This window comes from Chaetura pelagica, unplaced genomic scaffold (assembly GCF_000747805.2).
Source record: "Chaetura pelagica isolate M959 unplaced genomic scaffold, ChaPel_1.0 scaffold166, whole genome shotgun sequence".
NCBI classification, from domain to species: Eukaryota; Metazoa; Chordata; class Aves; order Apodiformes; family Apodidae; genus Chaetura; species Chaetura pelagica.
Window position 1 is genome coordinate 2,271,151 of NW_009953758.1, and position 19,494 is coordinate 2,290,644.

Below are 19,494 nucleotides of genomic sequence, written 5' to 3' on the forward strand. Positions count from 1 at the left end.
GAAGGGATAAACCTTCCCAGGGCAAAACTTTTTGCCAGTGTTATATTTAGAGATTATCAAGAACATGAACCTACAAGTTGTCATAGAGAGAAGAATCCCTGATGCCACGGCACTTAGAGATGGCTGCAGTGATGTAACAAGCATGAAGGATGCTTTCTTCTGACTGTCTGTATATGTGCTTATTTTTAGGTAATGGTCTAGTTATGGCGATTCAGACTCTACAACCACTGTTTCTGAGTCCAAGACTGAGCTAAACCACAGTAAACAAGAACACAGGCTAATCCATGAGCATCTGCTATTTTCATCTTTTAATGGACTGTGGTATGATGGCAAAGATGTTTGATGGAATCAAAAGCCACTTTAATAATGGCAAATTTCAGATTTTATTTCCTTTCTTTGTGCATACCCATGGCTTAATCCCCTTTTTGTTTAACTTTAAAAAGACAACTTTAATTGTCTAAATATAGCATATTCTCAACATAAAATGCAGAAATATATTCACAAAGAACAATAATAAATTTAAAGATACTAAAACCAGCATTGCTATTTGATTCCTAGCATACGTTTTTGTGGTTAAAACTGAGTATGTACTTTAAGTGACTATTTTTCTTGAAAGTGACAAATATACTCTCTAACGACATAGCCGAGTTCAGTGTTACACTATTCCCTCTAATAAAGCTGAAAAAGTACTTCATTTAAAAAAAAAAATCTCCTAAGACTGAAAAAGCTCCCTAGAGTGGCTGATACTAATAATCAATATCACAGGAAGACTTATTTAATCAACCATGACTTAACAACTATATTAACACATTAAAATGTAATAATAAACCTATTATCTCCATATAAGCACATTTAATTCCAGTTATCTACACTGCACAGAAGTGATTCACTTCAAGGAGCAAATAAGTTGTGGTTTGAATTGTTGATTTTAACTTTGCCTTAAGTAAGTAACTGAAGTAAAAACAGAAGGAAAAATCCATTCTCACTGGTTGGTAACTATGCAGAGATTAGGTTTAACAGGGTTACTTTATTTCTCTTTTATCTATCAACATAGCATTTCTCATTCAAGGAATTACACAGCTTACTATATTCGTTAATATCCTTAAGTGTTAGAGTTTGCTATCCAACAAAAATTCAAGAAAAAGAATATATTGATATTAAATATGAAGATTCTACCTTCAACTCCAAGTCCTTGAGCCACAAATAACTAGAAGCAGAAACAGTGCAAATGAGACTTATCACTATGCATTTGTCACATTCTTTTACCAACTTTCCTAGAGTATGTACTAGCAGAGACAGCATAGAAATTTTCAAATTTCAAAGTAGCATACAGTGATTTGTTCTTTAATAGCTGATAATACATGCACTCCTAATTTTGGACACAAAACTGACATAGTGCAAACATAACAAGTAAAAGGTAATGCCTATCAGACATTAAGAGGTAATCAACACAGGTGTTGCTTTTAAAAGGGACTCCATTTAACTACTTTCACAGTCTAACAAATTTATATAGTCAGTTAAATGGAATCACTGTGACCTCCAGTGACTTTACAGCTAGTTGCTTTAAGTTTTAAAGAGCTGAAGAGGAAAAGCATGTTTATGGCTTCAGAATCTGTATTTTGGCTCTAACTGATCTAAACTGAAGTGGAGAACAAGTTGTCTTCATATCCAAAAGCTGATATACCTGCCAAGAGTTTTTCCACACCTGATCTATCTCTAATTTGAAGAGTTTCCGATAGGCATTTCTCCTTGTTCAATCACTTGACTTTCTTTTAAACTTCAACTGCATCAATATTTTAATGTAGCACATAAACTTAAAATATTACTGGAAATTAGACTTTGAAAGGTGGCAATTTCCAGAAGGAATAGATATAGGCTTACTTTAAAACAAAGCTATTAAAAATTAAAATTAATTTTGATCCATTCCATTTAGAAAAGGTTAACATTTGTGAGATGTTGATTTGGAAGAAAGAGAAGAGAGGTCAGGAAGTTAAAACACTTCTTTGTGACTGAAGGCAACTCCTTTAACTTGCTCACTTTTGTCTCCTCATTGCAAATTTGGGCCTTGTTTATTCTTCAAGGGATTTCACAAAGCAATCACTTTTGAAAGAAAAAGCATTATATCAGTGACAACAATTCTGTGCAGTGCTAAACCACATATGCTAAAATCTCCAGTTATTTTTAAACTTTGATACCAATGGGAACTAATTTATAAGATAATGCCAAAAAAACCCCTCGTGTTTGCTGTTTTGTGTGTTTAGCACAGAGGATGAGCACAGAAGATCAGTGCACCTATCTTGGACAAGCAATAGATTTTCCCACCTGCAGGTTTCTTAGCATTCATTTTATTCAACTAGTCAATATCCTCCCACAGACGGCAATAATCAAGAAAATTCCCATATTCCTTTATTTTTAAAGCTTCCTAACTTTTTCTGTCCCTGTGCCTCTTGACCTGACTCCGATGTCTTTTTTTTTTCTGCTCTCCAGCGTCACCTACCCACCTTAGGTAGGTAACCCTCTTGCCTCCTCAGCCTAGCTATTTCTTTGAAAGGATAGTACCCACAGGTATTCTACTTTTAGCTATTTCCCTCATCCCTTTTAAAAAAGTATTTATTATAGATGTCCATTAACTCAACCTTTTTTTTCTCATCTTTCTAAAACTTCAACACCCTTTTAAAAATCTGCCAGCAGCAGCTGTTTAATTGCTTCCGCACCTCTCAATTAGGAAACAAGTAGTACAGTTTGATTCCAGTTCTCAAATGTACAGGTTTTGCAAAATCGGAAGATACAGAAAAAAAAAAGGAGAGGAAAAAAAAAAAAGAAAAAAAGAAAAAAGAAAGAAGAGGAGCAATATCTGCTTTTGTAATATGATTTGTCTTCTCTCATCTGACATCCCCCATCTTAGTCCTTTAGAAATGCCCTGGGCAAAGTGACATAGCAGTACATTTCATTTCCACTGCCCAAATACTCCCAAACACAACAAAAGACTAACAGCAATGAAATGTGCAGATATCCAGATAGTTTCTGCTTTCAGAATGCCATAGCATTACCTGAAGAGACATAAGCAACTGGCACAAAAACATGAAGGAAGAGACATGTAAGTAGTGGGCACTGCAATTTAACCTCTGATCAACTAAACAATTTTCTTCTGTGTGCAACATGCAACTTCTTTTATGCCTGTTAGAGAGCAAGACCAGCTTTGAGATATACCACAATGTGCAAAATTGTAAATCTAATTAAAATAAACCTCCACTTGAGTGACATTTTGTTGTTTTTAAATTGCATCGAGATTGGTTTTGTTGTTTTGGTTTTTTTAGCTAAGCATCAGTAGCTAAATTTTAAGCATCCAGAAACCTGAATGGCAGGCTTAACACTTCATTCATTATATCTAAGACATCTGAGGAACTAATTAAAGATAATTTAGTCCTAATGAGGCAGAAAGAATGTATCAGTGTTAATTCAAATGGAAGCTGATGCATGAAAGTCAAGACTTCTAAATCTAAAGCATCTTAGACCTACCAGAGGATTATTACACAACAGAAGAGTGGCTGTTCTCTAAATTCATGTGGTTAATGTAAACGTTGTGTATCAGAGTCTAACCAAGCACAATTCCTACTAAAAATACAGGAAATCTGTAAACCACTGAAGGAAGACAGTTTTAAATCTATGAGATTTATTTTTGCATACTGGGTTGAAAAAGCCACTTACTTCATTGCTTAATCATTCACTTAAATGTACTAAAAAAATACACTGGCTAAAATTCTAAGAATTTGTCCAAGGTGACAGATTCAGAAGCATACAATTAAAAGCATACTCTAATAAACTGGAAACATTTTTTATCCATGCTGGTTTATTTTTACTCAAGTACTTATATAGCTATCACAGTAACCAAGACAGATCATATTCAGCACACCTACAAAGTTGTTATACACATGGACTCTGAATTTCCAGACACTGAAACAACACTTTCACTTGAAACCTTCTCAAAAGCAGCACTGGATGACTCAGAATATACTACTTCTCCTCTCATTTCCCTCCTGAGCACATCCCTTTTTCACTCTAGCACAGATTTTTGTATATGGCTGTGCAGTGAACTAGGACTGGGGAACTGATCAACCTTCTTGTCTTTCACCTACATTTGTTCCTGGACTCAGTTTATAGGCAACGATGTGCCAGCGCAAAAAAGTAGCACCAAGCAGTTGGATGTTGCAGCCTGTGATTCAACACTGCTATTTTGTCTTAGAACTGGGATGGTATTCTCTACCTTGCAAAGCTTTATCAAAACTACTTCCCAATGCAGCTGTAAGCTTATAGGATCAAAAGTTTTTTTCACCAAGACAGCTAAACAAAAGCAGACTACTCAACTGACAAACTATGCTGGCCAAATAACTCTTCTTCCTGCATAAAGCTATTTTACACAGGATTTTTTCAGAACAGCTGAACTGATCAGTGGATTTTCACATGCAAAACTCTACAGCTGCACCAGAAAAAAATGCTTTGTGGCATACAATTGCTATAGAGATTTGTCCAAGTTTCTTAGCAAAATCCCTCTGTGAAACAGGAATAAGCTAGGCAAGGAACACATTTGGTATCATCCATGCACAAGCACTGGACAAAGCAATGGTGTGGTACCGTATTTCATTTTCAAAATTAACCTAGTTGCTAACTTTACAGGAAGCACCTGCATTCGCAACAGCCACATGAAGTCTGCAAGAGCTGCTGCAATGCACAGGAGCAAGGTACCTGTATGATCTCTGTAGGTTACCGTTGTCCCATGCCTGACAAGTAAAAGGTGCCTGACAGCTTTAACATTTTATTATTCAAATTCCCACTTTAGAAGAAGGTTTTAAAAATAGTTATTTTCATATGAATTGGATAAACAAGCAACAGTATCAAATACTGCTATAGTCTTCTTTTATTATTATTATTCCTCAGCTTCTTCAATGTTACAAATCCACACAAGCAAAATTCTTTCAAAATTCATTTGATGTCACAGTTCAAAACTGAGTTTTCAGATCAAACAGATCCCAAACAATAACAGAATTCAGATATTTTACAAGTGCAGTTTCCCTAATAATTTACTCAGCAGATCTATACTTTTGGCATGGAAATTAATTTACACCTCTCATTTGCAGTTATCCAGATGACAGCATTTTAGTGTAAAAAAATATAAAATCAAACTTTCTCTTACACTCTCCTCTTTGTTTCAGTTCTCAATCTAAGTACAAAAAGTGGATGATGTTCAGAAGTTTCAAATATTTTCAATACCTTTAAAACAGACAAACATTTTAGTGTTTGTAAATTCAGACAACTTACCACTGCTGCCACAGTCTGCACAGGACAACAGCTCTTCTGGTTTTTTTTCACGATTTGATTCTTTCGTTCCCAAACAAAAGCTACATATGGGGATGGGATCAGCTCGAGGCTAGATTAAAAAAAAAACAAAACAAAACACAAACCAAAATGACAGAATTAGCTTGATTAAGGAAAAAAAAGGAAAACAAAAATTAATATAAAGATTTGTCTTAAAAAAAACAGGCAAGCCCTTCTTAGTGGTCCTTTGTTTCTCATATACTTGAGAAAAATCACTTTTTACCTGACTTTTTGTTGTACCAGATATTAATTATCAAGACATAAGTCTATTTTACTAATTTTGGAATAACAAAGCTTATTATGGGTCAATTTAAATTGTGTACTAATCCATGTAAACCTCCCCAAGCCTACTGATAAGAAAAATGAGGAAAAATTAGAACTGAAGACACTATTCTTAAGCACGTAAGTTCATCTGCAGAAGACAATCACATTTTTCAGATGTAACACTGCTCAAAGATTATGATGCAAAATGGCCTTTATTACAGATGAATATAGTTCCTTTTCACAAGAAAACAACTTTCACAAAACCCCTTAAATACAAGACATACTTTATTGCTTTTCCATCGAATACAACTCATATCTCCCTCTGAAACTACCATTTTAGGGTAGAAATACTGCATTCAATAGATAAAATTAGCAAGTCCAGCCTGATGAGCCGCATGATACACAATTGCAATTTAAAAAACATGCGCATCTTTCAATATCTGAAAGCAATACACAGACCTTTTCAGAGAAAGAATTAAGAACTGATGCAAATTTACTTCCTGATCTTCCTAATCCTTACATAAAAATACCTGTAAACAGATTTGTAACAAATAAAATCATGTGCAACTGTGTCTTCAAGAGGGATACTCAAAAAACAGTGCCCTCAAAGATGGCAACCAGCAGGTAGCATCACAACAACTCAAAAACTGTAACTTTCTTTTGCAAATTAATTATTTTCATATTTAGTTAAGCAATGCTGTCAGTTTTACATATCAAAGTAATTATTTGGTTTTATTTCACCTTCCATTTTTATGCTTCCACTCTACACCACAGTACTTGGAATGCTGGCAGACTATCTTCACTTGACCTATGAATCTTCTTTCCATTACAGTTCTGAAAAGTGAGGAACGGAGCATTCTTGAGAAGGCATCGGTTGTACGTAGATATGCCCTTATACCTCAACAGAACATAATACAGGAATACCGGAACTTGGTTTACAGTTTTGAGCTTTAGGATCAGATCTTAAATCAAGCATCAGATTCCAAAGAATACAGACCCCAGCAGAGTTGTCCTACCCAGCCATGAGGAGCACATATATCCTTACCCTAGCCTACAAATAGTTCCATATGAACATACCCTGAGACATAGTACTTCTTCTAAAAGCTTAGTCCCCAGAAGATCTGCTCACTGTTCATCTGTTCACAATCCAGTTACTGTAATATTGTCATGCTTGTATACCCTGAAGGATACACAGAAAAAACAACCAGAGCCAAAAACTTTTCTTAAGTATGGAGATGTTTGTTCATTTCCACAAAAAGAAACTACTTGTAACTAAGACCTCCATTATGGATTCTACGGAGAGATGAAATACTGAACTGCTACTGGGACCAAATTCTTGAAGTTATAAAACTGGCAGATTTCCAATTTAGTCATGCTTCAAAAAATCTAAAAAAAAAAAATACTATTGGCATTTTTTTGTCAGTTTTGGCAGGATAGCATCAAACTACATCAGCAATTCCATAGGTGGGAAAGAATATGCCAATTACCTGCAGAATTTTTCACTTGTAAGTTAACAATAATGCATATACAAATAAAAGAAAATTAGTTAGTTACTATTATTGTCAGTAAGAGATCAAAAGATCTCTCTCATCATTATACTTTTGAGCAGAATTGTATTTGGAGCAAAAAGATGTTAAAAAAATAAGGAACAACAACAATCAGCAGCAGAAAAATGGTCCAGAGCTATTGAAACACAACTGTTCACTTGCAGCATCTTGCTGACATTTCTTCACCACTATTCAAAGCTTAATACAGATCATTTTAAAATAAAGATTACTCTTTCCATGGAATCCAGTAAAAATCTCCTCTTGGCAACCATCCCTCTCTCCTTCCCTTTAATACAGTAGTGGTTTAGCCAATTCAAAAATGGTCTCTCTGATAAATCATTTATAAAACATCACATATCATTCATGTAATGAAACAAATCCAGGTCCATGATTTCATTAATCTTTCCAAGATTTTCTTGCTCTAGGAAAAAGCATGGCCATTAGCCAACATCAATTTATTTCCCTATTTCACACTCCCCTCCTCCCTTTTTTTTTTTTTTTTTCTTTTAACTGAAGGTAAAATAAAGGCCAAAGGTTGCTGGCAGTTCAAGGATACAAAAACTGATGTTCCCATACTAAAACTAATAATAGACAACTTTCAAATCCTACCACTTCACACAGAAACTTTCATGAAGCTTATAGGCTCCAGTACATATTTTGAAGGCATTTACATTAATGGCTGTATTACTGAGTCTGATCTCTGAGCTACTGGAAGTTAAGAACACAATTCTTGTCAGCATAATAAACAAAACATAGTTTCATGTTGCACTTTAGCTTGTGCAGTCAAAGTAAAAAATATTCATAATTGTAGCTTAATTTCTGGCTCACAACTGTCTGAATTAGGGCAAACTGAGCAGGTTTTATTTTGGACTTCTTTGTGGTTTTGTTTTGGTTTGTTGACTGGGTCAGAACATAATCCAAACAAAAATTATCTTCTACCTGTATCTTGTAATCACTACTTTCTAAAATACACCAGTAGAGTATCATTATCTTGTGAAAAACAATTGTTAGTCACCAGGAAGTTTAATTCCATTAAATCTCTTCCAGAAGCTAGTATGGCCAGTTATTCAACACTGCAATATTTCATATCAGGTTAACCAGTAATATTTCTCTCAATATTCAACATCAGTCTAAAAGGAAAATATTTTTTCATGTATTATTTAAGAAGTACATTAACTAATTGTGTTACAAAAACCTTAAGAGTGTGGTGTCTGCTCTGTCACTGAAGATAGGCCTGAATAATGCTTACCCAGTAACATGCTGTTGGATGTGGTGTTGGTAGATACGGTTTAGGGCTTAGGGGAGAACTTTGTAGAGTAGGGATGATGGTTGGACTCAGTGATCCTAAGGGCCTTTTCCAACCTGAATCGTTCTATGATTCTATGTTATTTCTTCAACAGAGCTAATCAGCAGAGAAAAATTTTTCATTCCTTGAATATTGGAAACAAATATTAATTATAACTTCCAAAAGGGTTCAATATTCTAGGTCACTAGAAATAGTACATAAAAATTTTAAAGGCTGCCCCATTGATATTTCCAATTGCAGCAGGGGAAAACTTGCATGAAATTCTTAAATTATGTCAACATGCAGTAGAATTCAAAAAATGAAATGTCTCAAAAAACAGCCAGGCAATAGAATAACATAACCACAGAGCAAAACCACTGCAAGTTGTTGCAGCAGGTGAGGTGGAGAAGGATATAGCATCACAGTTCATCCTCCTGCATGCATTTGATACAGGGTAGAAATGAACTTCCAACTTCCACATCTGGCAGAGCAGGAAAGAACAGGGAATTACAGCAATATACTTGGATTACTGCACCAATTAGCAAAAAACCCCAATCATGCGCTACCCAAGAAATACTGTGAGGTTTTCAGCACAAGAAGGATGCTAGTCCCATGTCCATAATGGTAAGAACATCACTGAAGATGCCACTGGAGCACTGGATGCTACAGCAACTTTACCTTAAAAAGTTCAGGTTCCTCCCCCACACCTTAATCTTTATTTTAGAATAAGCATCCCTCCCCCAATGTAATTTCATATCTTTTATAAAGATATCTTTTAAAATCCATTGAGACAATAATTGTTTGGGATTATCCTAACTTTTAAGAACAAATGTGCGTACACTGTATTTTTCTTTTAGCCTCATTGTTTCAGTCACTTCAGAAAACAACATGAAAAGTCATCCTTGATAAGCCTGTACTACAGACAGAAAACTAACTGGCTTTGGAGACTCAAGGAATTCTTTCACAGTTTGGTTTGGTTTTGTTTGTTTTCTTAAAGAAACACAACATTTAACTATTTAGCATAGTTTACAAGTTCTGAAACATTAAGGACCCATTATTCTTAGTGTTTTCTCAGTCTTTCCACATATTGCAAAGCCTGAGATGGGTCCACAAAAAAACCCCACTAATTTAGAAATAGTAACACATTTGTTAGTATTTTGTTGAACTAGTGCATTTTCCATATTTAATCAAAGACTTAGAATCCTTTATGCAACAGTAAATAATTTAACTTTTTTACTTTAATGAATCACAGCTATCTACTCTGAGAAACTGACAGGCTTGGTCACTGCATAAGATGAATCTTTCCTAAAAATTTAGCTGGACTTCTGTTACCTTATGTCAGAATTTTTCTCAAAATAACTTTTTTCTGCTCTAGTTTCTGTGCTTGTGGAATTCACATGCTCATCTGACTTGATAATTCCCATGAAATTCTTAAAGCATTTAGCATGTTCTAATATCTCATCCCCTAAAAAGTCACATTAAGTCCTGAAAAGTCTAGGTTTTGAGTATGGAACATTACCCACAACTATAAATCCCCTTGAAAGCAAGCAAGTTACTATTTGCACTGCTACAGCACTCTGAGGCTTTAAACAGATTGTCTGAAAACTGTTAGGCATCAGCTGTGTACATACAATTATGGTTTTAAGTGTTGGTCTCATTAAATGTTATATACATTAAAATTAAAAGTTTCACACACTCTACCCAGAGAGTTAAGCTTGAATAGTAAACAAAAGACTCAACTGTTCACATTTACAACTCTCAATGCATTTTCAGAAACACCTTAGCAACATCTGACAGCCTGCTGGGAAGAGACATCCTTTTTGCATGGTACACAAATAATATATCTCTATTATCCTATATAAAGAAACTTCATACAAGTCATTTCAGGGTTAAAAGTATAGAGGCAAATTTTATTGAAAATAGAAGTTGCCACACCTTTGCCAAGAATCCACTGTTCTGGTCCCAATCTTCACCCTACTTCTATTACTTCACCATTTAAGTCCTTAGCATGAAGGTCAGAAGCAGCAAGCTTGCTTTCTCAGAATACCTTCATTTTCACGAAGCACCTTCGTGGTCTATCTGCTTTTATTTTTACCATTACATCAAAGTTTGAAATAAAGAATGAGAAAAACCCATTATGTTTCATGAGCTAGTTATTTTAACCTAAGTTATACTTGGATTTTTTTAAAACAACTTCTTATGAACTATTGCACAGTAGAAACCATGTTAGGTTTACAATTCCACACCAATATCATATAGTAAAATGTGCACGTTAACTCAAATGATGGTAAAAACATGCTGACAGGCTATTACTGCAGAAGAGTGAAAACATTAGACTTGCTGCAAACCTTAATGTAGTACCATGCATTCAGAGAGTACAAAACAAAAGCCAGCACAAGGGCAGTTCCAAGAAAAGAGGACAGTCCAGGGTACCAAACTTTTTAATTATAACTTTAGGTCAATAAATTACATAAACAGTATGCATTGAGAACCACAGTGTAAAGGTTCTCCTCCTCCCCCAAGAGTATCTTCACTACCAGAATACAGGTTCATTCTTTTTTGCCCTATAAAACCCCCGTCTCCTTACGACACAGTAGCTTCCTCTGCTTACATCTCCTTCCTGTACTTTCACAGTGTATGTCAATATGGGAATTATGATACACAATGTAATTGTCAGAGGTATATAAATTATCAAAAATGGAGAACTCATGTCCTTCTGGATTCACACACCCCAAAGGCATCCAGCTGCAACAGCGATAATAGATTTCAGAGTTTGAAACAAATCCTTGTACACCCCTGACCTTCCCTTGTGTGCACATGCACATCAATCAGCGGATGACTGGTGAAGAAGACTGTGAGGGCACACATATAAAGATTGTCTCTCATATAATGCTCGTTTCATTATCTTGAAAACTGGAAATCTCACTTCCATCCGTTTTGCCCTGATGAGGTGGGAAACTCCTGAAAGAAAGGTGGAGGAGGGCTCTCCCACCTCAGCCCAAATATAGTTCCTTCAACAAGCATAAGAATTCTGTCACCTAATCACACAAGCTCCCTGGCAAACCTGAGCTAAAATGATGTGTGCAGAGCATTCAGTAACTCGGTTTTTCATTGTTCTTCAGCTAATAATTCTATGTAATACCCTTAAAAAAAATTTAAGGCAAAATAGGGTAAAAACAAGAAACTTGCCTCTTTCTTCCCACCTTGAAAAATATAACCAAGCTTACAATGCCAACCTGTATGTTTACAAATTCCCCTCCCAGAATATTTTAATTAGCTCTTACAGGAAGATGTATCATCTGCCTCCACAGACACGATGCATCCCACTTGAGGACAGCTTCCCCCATCACTTTGTGTGCCTCAGTATTAATTTCTTCATTCAACAACCATCACTACAGCTAAAGGAACTGAACAGACTAGAAGCTAAACAGCATCTTTATAAACAAGCACTGGAATAAGAAAGACATGCATAAAATAACACACTATGCTCAACAGTTTTTCTCAGCACAGTTTCTATTTTTAAGTTACTGAAAGGAGTATTCCTGCTCCCTCTTCCAAACTGGGAAGCAACACAGCCTATAAGAATAGAACTTACAACAACTACTGCTTAGAAAACAGAATGCAACTCTTCAGGCTTCAGATGTCCCTTTCCTTGCAATATGGAAGATACAGTAAAAACCAAATTTTATTTCAAATCAGATATTAGAAACAAAACTAATTTCCATTTATTGAAGTTGCTTCAAATATATTCAAGAAACAAACTAAGATTAGTGCTCTGCATAGTGAATAATACTGAACCATGCAGAGAAGAAGAAACCCTGATTAACAGGCACAAAACACCCACAGAAACACCCATAAAGAGCACGGAATCCATTGTTTTTTGTCACAGGTACATAGAGTTGATTGAATGGGACAGCATTTCCTAACTCTAAATTCTACCTATGACTGCAATGCATCTAGGATGAGACAGGTAACACATAATCACAAGCAGGCAGCAGTGGTGCAATTTACAGATCACAGTCCCATGGCCATGTCAATTTTTATATTCTTTTGGAAAAGTATTGCTTTAAAGTAGATTCAACTCTACTATGAAAAGCACATACTTATTTGCCATAATATTAAGTTTACTCAGATGTTTGTATATATGCATATTTTTATTCACAACATATTAACAAATTCATGATACATAAATGTGTATAACATATTTACAGCATGGCACATTATGATTTTTAGTTGTCCTGATGCTAATTGCTCAGGGAAGGTGTTTAATTGCATATTAAATTTATCATATGCATTTTTTATTTAGTTTACTCTTTGGGACAAGTTTACTGTCAGCACTATCTTGATTTGAGTAGTGCTATACTATAAACAGAAGTAGGGCTTCATAAGACTGGCCTACTGTTCGAAATGCAATTTTAAATTAAGCAAGCAAAGCCCCATTCTACTTCATTATGAAGCAGGTGAATTTCAGCACAGAGTCAAGGAATATCCTACCTAGTTGCCTCACATACCTGAAGGGAAACTATTGGGACCAAAGCAAAATGTTTAAGGCTGCAAATTCTAGAACATGATATCATGTAACAAGAGGCTACATCTTTAGATTTCTTCTACAGATGTAGTTACGAAATTGAAGCTTTAAATTAAGAGAGCTATGTTTTGGTTTTCTTATGTTTCTCTTTATTTAATTTGGGTTAGTTTTTTTAAAAATCTCATTTTAATACAGGCATGTAACTTGACAAATTATTTTAAGAGCGGATATAATACAAATAACTGTAAATAACATAGTCATGTCTCTAAGGCCCAAGTAGTAGAGGACTAATATGGCTAAACACCTATATTCTATGGGCAACATATGATAGCAGCTAGACCATTAACATTGCTATTGCTAAGTCACTGTTTTTCATCTGGTAAAAACCACTGCCACTAAGATACTGCTCTATCAGATGAGGTGCAGAGCAATGCAAGTAGTAAGAAAAATTATGTTAATACCGAGTAATTCCTGGTCTCCTTTTTGAACACAAAGAAGGGTTGGACAAATAAGCTGATTAAGTACTAACAATTCATTTCCCCCTCCCTCCCCAAATGGGGATTGAACATTATTCTTGAGAGAAGAAAAGCAGTTTAGTCAACAGCCAAGATCCTGAAATCTCTTGTAGATGCTTACTTTTACAAGCCATCACTCAAGACATATGCCATTAAAAATCTACTAGATCTATAAGGTACATACAGATAAAGTTCACATTTTATATGAAAACTATCAGAACAGCAGTTTTTCACTTGATCAAGTGCTGAAATCCATGGCAGAGGGATAATAAATGGGAACAGAAAAAGTATCCCTATACCTCAAGGTGTTATCTAAGAGGCTGGCATTTCCAACAAATTAAACAATTGCTCTCTTATTATATATCACTTTATATGTATAGGGAATGTTCAATACTGGCATATTGTGAAGAAATTACCCTCCTCCAATCAAAGTGTAATTTTATAATTATAAACCTAGAGAACTGTATTTAATTTTAAAAATGCAGTAAAATTATCTCCATTAGTAATAATAAATCATTGTTAACTAGCCATGCCATGTAAACCAGAGCTCAAGCAGCTCCAAACAAAAAAGACCAGCTTTTCTTAGAAAGGTTCCCAAGTAGGTCTGTTAAATGAAGTTAAATAAAATCTCTTGAAGGAAACAACCTTAAGATTTGCCTTCAGCTATTACATTTAAGACAGATTAAAAAAATTAATTCAGGAATTAGTATTGCATGGCTTCTTGAAATAGGCTCTAAAACTCTGGGTTTGAGCTATTCTGTGGTATCAAACAAAACTCAAAGTGCAAGAGGCCAGCAAAGAACATATTTTAAAACAAACTTAGCAAATCAATCAAACAATACTACTGCCCTATGCCCAAGTTTGAAATTGAAGTCTTTGACCATCAAACTGCCTCCAACACTGAAAATATATTTAATACTTCTACTCAGTAATAAAACTAAGTAATTAAACAACCTGCATTACAGTTAAGGTTCACTGCCCATTAAAACAAAAATCTTACCAGTAATTCTCAAAATACTTCCAATGCACGTTTTCTTGTGCAGTGCAACCACAAAAACACTGTCTTTGATCTAACTTCAACAAAATGCAGAGCTTGGTTGGGACAAGACACACAGATGAACTCATGTAAGACATAGTTCAAAAATCCACATGAGCAAATGTTCTGCACAGAGAAAATGCTTATCCCAATAGAAACAGAGAAGCAGCAGGACAAGAACTACACTGTATAAACCCCCCATATAGTCTTTAGGACTAGATTAACCTGTAAGATGTCAAGAGACAAGTTAAAAAGTAGGTCAGTTTTTCACTTCGTACACTCACTATTCAGCTATTGTAGCTCAAGCACAACAAAATTCTGACATATCTCTTGCAAGGAAGCCTGCAATTTTCCAGACTCCACCTATTTTAGGCTCTCTCACAGGCTAGAGTGAGACAAGTATCTCCCTTAACCAGTCAGAAGTGCCAAGTAGAGGATTCCAAGACACAAGCAAGGAGATTAGCTATACTGCTATTTCTTGCAAGTCTAAAACAAAGCATTATTTACAGCTCTTGTTCTTTGGTGGCTTAATGCTCCAGTTTTTAAAACTTGTTTTTTAAACAAGTAAGCATCTACACTTAGAGTGTAAGAAAGAATGCCACCAATTTAGTGAAAAAAAAAATAAATACTGTATTCTTAACAGCAAATCTAAGCTAAATTAGTAATTAAATTTAGAATGAGGACAGTAGCTCCCTCAGTTTTTTAAAAAGCATTTTGAAATATCAACTAAATCATGCAAAACAGAATTTTTAAACTACTTAACTAAAACGCAGATCACTTCAAAAGCAGCCTACAAAGAACTCTACATAACCCAACCCACACAGGAAATGCTCCCTCTAGGATGCTTACACTATAGTCTGAACATCTTTATTGCAAATAAGTAGTCTTGCTAACCTAGTCAACATCTGAAAGACCCAGCACCTACACCTTGAAATTTTTGCATCATAATTTAATTGCACTGGATGTTCTTGAAAACAAAAACACCAAAACAAGCAAATAACCTAAACAGAAACCTGCAGTATCACACTATATAGCAAGTCTCTCAAGACTTAGCATTCTGGCTAAGATTTTGACTCCACAGCCATCCAAGAACTGTGCCACTGATGTCAGTGCAAGTTCAGATACCTCATCCCCCCAGTTTTTTGCTTCTTGCAGAATTTCCATTGAATATCCCATTTAAAGGGTGCTTAGCTTTAAGAAAACAACTATAAAATTTACTATTTGGGAAATAAGACGTATCTACAGCTCAAACTAGTTTCCTTTAAAGTTTATTTGAAAGCAAATGCAAGGTTCCCATTGACCGACCAATAAAAAAAAATACATGTTCCGAATGTAATAAGGTTATGTGTATAGTAGGTAATAGAAAGCACTCCAGAGTTAGTTGAGCTGACCAGAATGCATTCTACCACTGCCAAATAAATAACAAGTATGATCTAGTTATTCCACATGCATCAGAATAGTTTCATGATAAGCTAATTAATCATGAACATAACTTTTCAGACATTACATAACTTCACACAGACTTCCTTGTAGCTCCTGCCAAAGAAAACAGCAGTTTATATGAGAAACAAGTTTACACTCAAAGAGAGATGACAGTGACAAAACACGAGGAGAGGAAGAAAAAGAGGGGGGGAAAGGAAGGGGAAAGTATTAATATTGCACAAAAACCTCTGTGTAGTTTTGTTACTCAAAACATAGCAAAGTTTAAAGTTTAAAAGCCAAAACAGATAAATCAAATTAACCCAGCAAGTGAAGAAAACTTTTAACTCTAGTCTTCCTTATTTTTTTTTTAAAGTGACAGACTATTTCTTGAAATTATGTTTGATAGAACTTCAGAAAAACAAACCTAAACCACACAACTTGGTCTGTAACACTTAGCTGAAATTAGGCATTTATTTCTAATTTATTTCTCATTTGGGATAGATCTAGTAGACACCTAATTATCTAAGTAACAACACTTGTGACTTAATCCCATGCAAACATGGAACCCCATTCTATGACACACAAAACCTCCACAATGTAAAACTAGAAAACAGATATGTATTAATAGATACAGTTTATACAATGACCAGTTTGCTTTCTTCCATTAGAAAGGGTAGAGGGAGGAGGTGGAAGAAAGCATGTTTCCAGTAATTTAGGAGATCTGTAACAGTGTTGTATTTCTACTAGTCTTAAATTCAGTATCTTTGATTATTCACAGAACAGCACCGTTCTTTGGTGCTGGCTGGGAGACTTAAGGGCTGCACACATCTGCCAGGTTCCAATACAGTGTAGAAGTGTTTCCACAATTTGTTCACCAAGTGACTTGAGAGCAGGCAGAAATGTTACTGGCCACTCAGTAGAGATTTCAGTTAATTTAGACTGAGTTCATTTAACAAGACCATGGAGTACACACTAAGGAACAAAATGCATTCTGAAGAGGCTTTTCCTAAAGTCATGAGTGGTTTATGACATTAGCTTGTACAGTCTATTACCCTTTAACACTTCCTTTATACCTAACAAATTTGCACTTGTAAGATACCTCTAAGATAGTAGTTATTACTGCTGCTGTTGGGCAAAACTAAGGAGCTTGTGGTAACAGACATTTCTTAGAAATTTCTCTGCTACATACTGAACTTTTACAGACAGCGACATCTTTCCTTCTTCCAGGGAAATTAATAGATTGCAGTTCTGCTGCTACTTACTACCAAACACATTCCCTTCTGTCCATCAATGAACCAATAGAAATAGTTAAAATGCACTCAGGAAAAACACCACCACTACAATCACTCTAGCTTTCACTTTCCTAACAGGAGTTAACAGTCCCTCTTCCCCCGGTTGCAGCACAGTAAAAAAAACCCTTAGCTCCCCACATATCAGCAAAACTCACCTCACTCTGAAAGAGTCAGAAATGTCTACTGATAGAAAAAAAAATAGCTCTTAAAAGGTCTCTCTTCATATCCCGTATCAGTGACAGCCCACACAACCTGCAGATTTATATATCTTTTAATTACATAATTGAAATTTAATGAGTCTGTACTCATATGAGCACAATTCTAAGTCTGACAGTTACTCACTGAAATGAAGTTTATTTTTCAGTGTGCTGTGTTTCCTAACATTTTCTCTCTCCCAGCAGCTCAAGGGAAAGAAGTTGCATTAGAACATGCCCAAAACACCAACATTAACGATGAGATATTTCATGGATTCACAATATGGAATGTTGTCTTATGATTACAGGGAAGAAAGACTGCAAAAGTGTACCTAGTCATATCCAAACCGTTAATTTTAAACACAAAAATAATTCAGGTCTGGAAAAAAAGTAGTTCACACATCACAGGTAAAAAACCCACCATCTACTTCACAACTACAGATAATACCCACAAGTACAGAAGGATGTAGAGAAGTTAAGACATGTGGCAAATGAGTAAGTTTTACTTTATCACCTTCTCCATTACAACTGCAGAAGAATTGCAAGAGTCTTTTTCTATGGTTTAAGACTCCCAATTCCTGGGAGAAAATGCTGTTTTCCTGCTCATTATAGCTAAACACACAGTACAACCACTGCTTCAGCACTGCTTTCTAGGGAAAATCAAGACCTCCACTAAGAAATCTGCCTTCCTCATGAGAACTGGCACAATCAGGAACTGGTTGAAAGGAAGAAGTCAGAGAGTTGTAGTCAATGGGGCAGAATCTGGTTGGAGGTGTGTGACTAGCAGAGTCCCACAGGGGTCGGTACTGGGACCGGTGTTGTTCAACATCTTCATCAACGACCTGGATGAGGGTATAGAATGTACCCTCAGCAAGTTTGCTGATGACACTAAGCGGGGAGGAGGGGCTGACACACCAGAAGGCTGTGCTGCCATTCAGAGAGACTTAGATAGGTTGGAGAGTTGGGCGGGGAGAAACATGATGAAATTCAACAAGGGGAAGTGCAGAGTTTTACATTTGGGGAAGAACAACACCATGTCCCAGTACAGGTTGGGGGCTGAACTGCTGGAGAGTAGTGTAGGTGAAAGAGACCTGGGGGTCCTGGTAGACAGGAGGATGACCATGAGCCAGCAATGTGCCCTTGTGGCCAAGAAGGCCAATGGCATCCTGGGGTGCATTAGAAAGGGTGTGGTTAGTAGGTCAAGAGAGGTTCTCCTCCCCCTCTATTCTGCATTGGTGAGGCCGCATCTGGAGTATTGTGTCCAGTTCTGGGCCCCTCAGTTCAAGAAGGACAGGGAACTGCTTGAAAGAGTCCAGCGCAGAGCTACTAAGATGATCAAGAGAGTGGAACATCTCCCTTATGAGGAAAGGCTGAGGGAGCTGGGTCTCTTTAGCTTGGAGAAAAGGAGACTGAGGGGTGACCTCATCAATGTTTACAAATATGTAAGGGGTGAGTGTCAGGGAGACGGAGTTAGGCTTTTCTCAGTGATGACCAGTGATAGGACAAGGGGTAATGGGTGTAAATTGGAGCATAGGAGGTTCAAGGTGAATATCTGAAAAAATTTTTTTACTATGAGAATGACAGAGCACTGGAACAGGCTGCCCAGGGAGGTTGTGGAGTCTCCTTCACTGGAGACATTCAAAACCCACCTGGATGCGTTCTTGTGTGATGTGCTCTAGGTGACCCTGCTCTGGCAGGGGGGGTTGGACTAGATGATCTTTCGAGGTCCCTTCCAGCCCCTAAGATTCTATGATTCAATCTGCTGACACAGCATCCTCCATCTGCGTTGCTTGGAGGAGAAAGGTGGAGTACAGGTAGAACAGAATACTGAAGCCATTAGCTTAGGCAAAAGGTATTCTCCATATTAATCTATACAGCCCCCTCAAACTACCTTTTAAGATCACTGTCATTTTCCCAGAATACCTCTTGTTGAATAATCCCTGTAAGGAAGTACAGAGAACTTCATTGGCACACCCAGAAAAGGAGACAAATTCACAGTAAAAAATTGGTGTCAAGTCAGACAACAGTGAAACATGGC

At 36.2% G+C, this 19,494-nt stretch overlaps 1 protein-coding gene across 1 annotated transcript in view; it reads right to left on the reverse strand.

Annotated features, from left to right (window-relative positions):
- Window positions 1-19,494, reverse strand: part of KAT6B (K(lysine) acetyltransferase 6B) — a 99,836-nt gene that overhangs the window by 47,446 nt on the left and 32,896 nt on the right. The window contains exon 2 of the mRNA XM_010000748.1: window positions 5,317-5,425. Within this exon, the coding sequence (XP_009999050.1) occupies window positions 5,317-5,425 (109 nt within the window). The remainder of the gene's footprint in view (window positions 1-5,316; window positions 5,426-19,494) is intronic.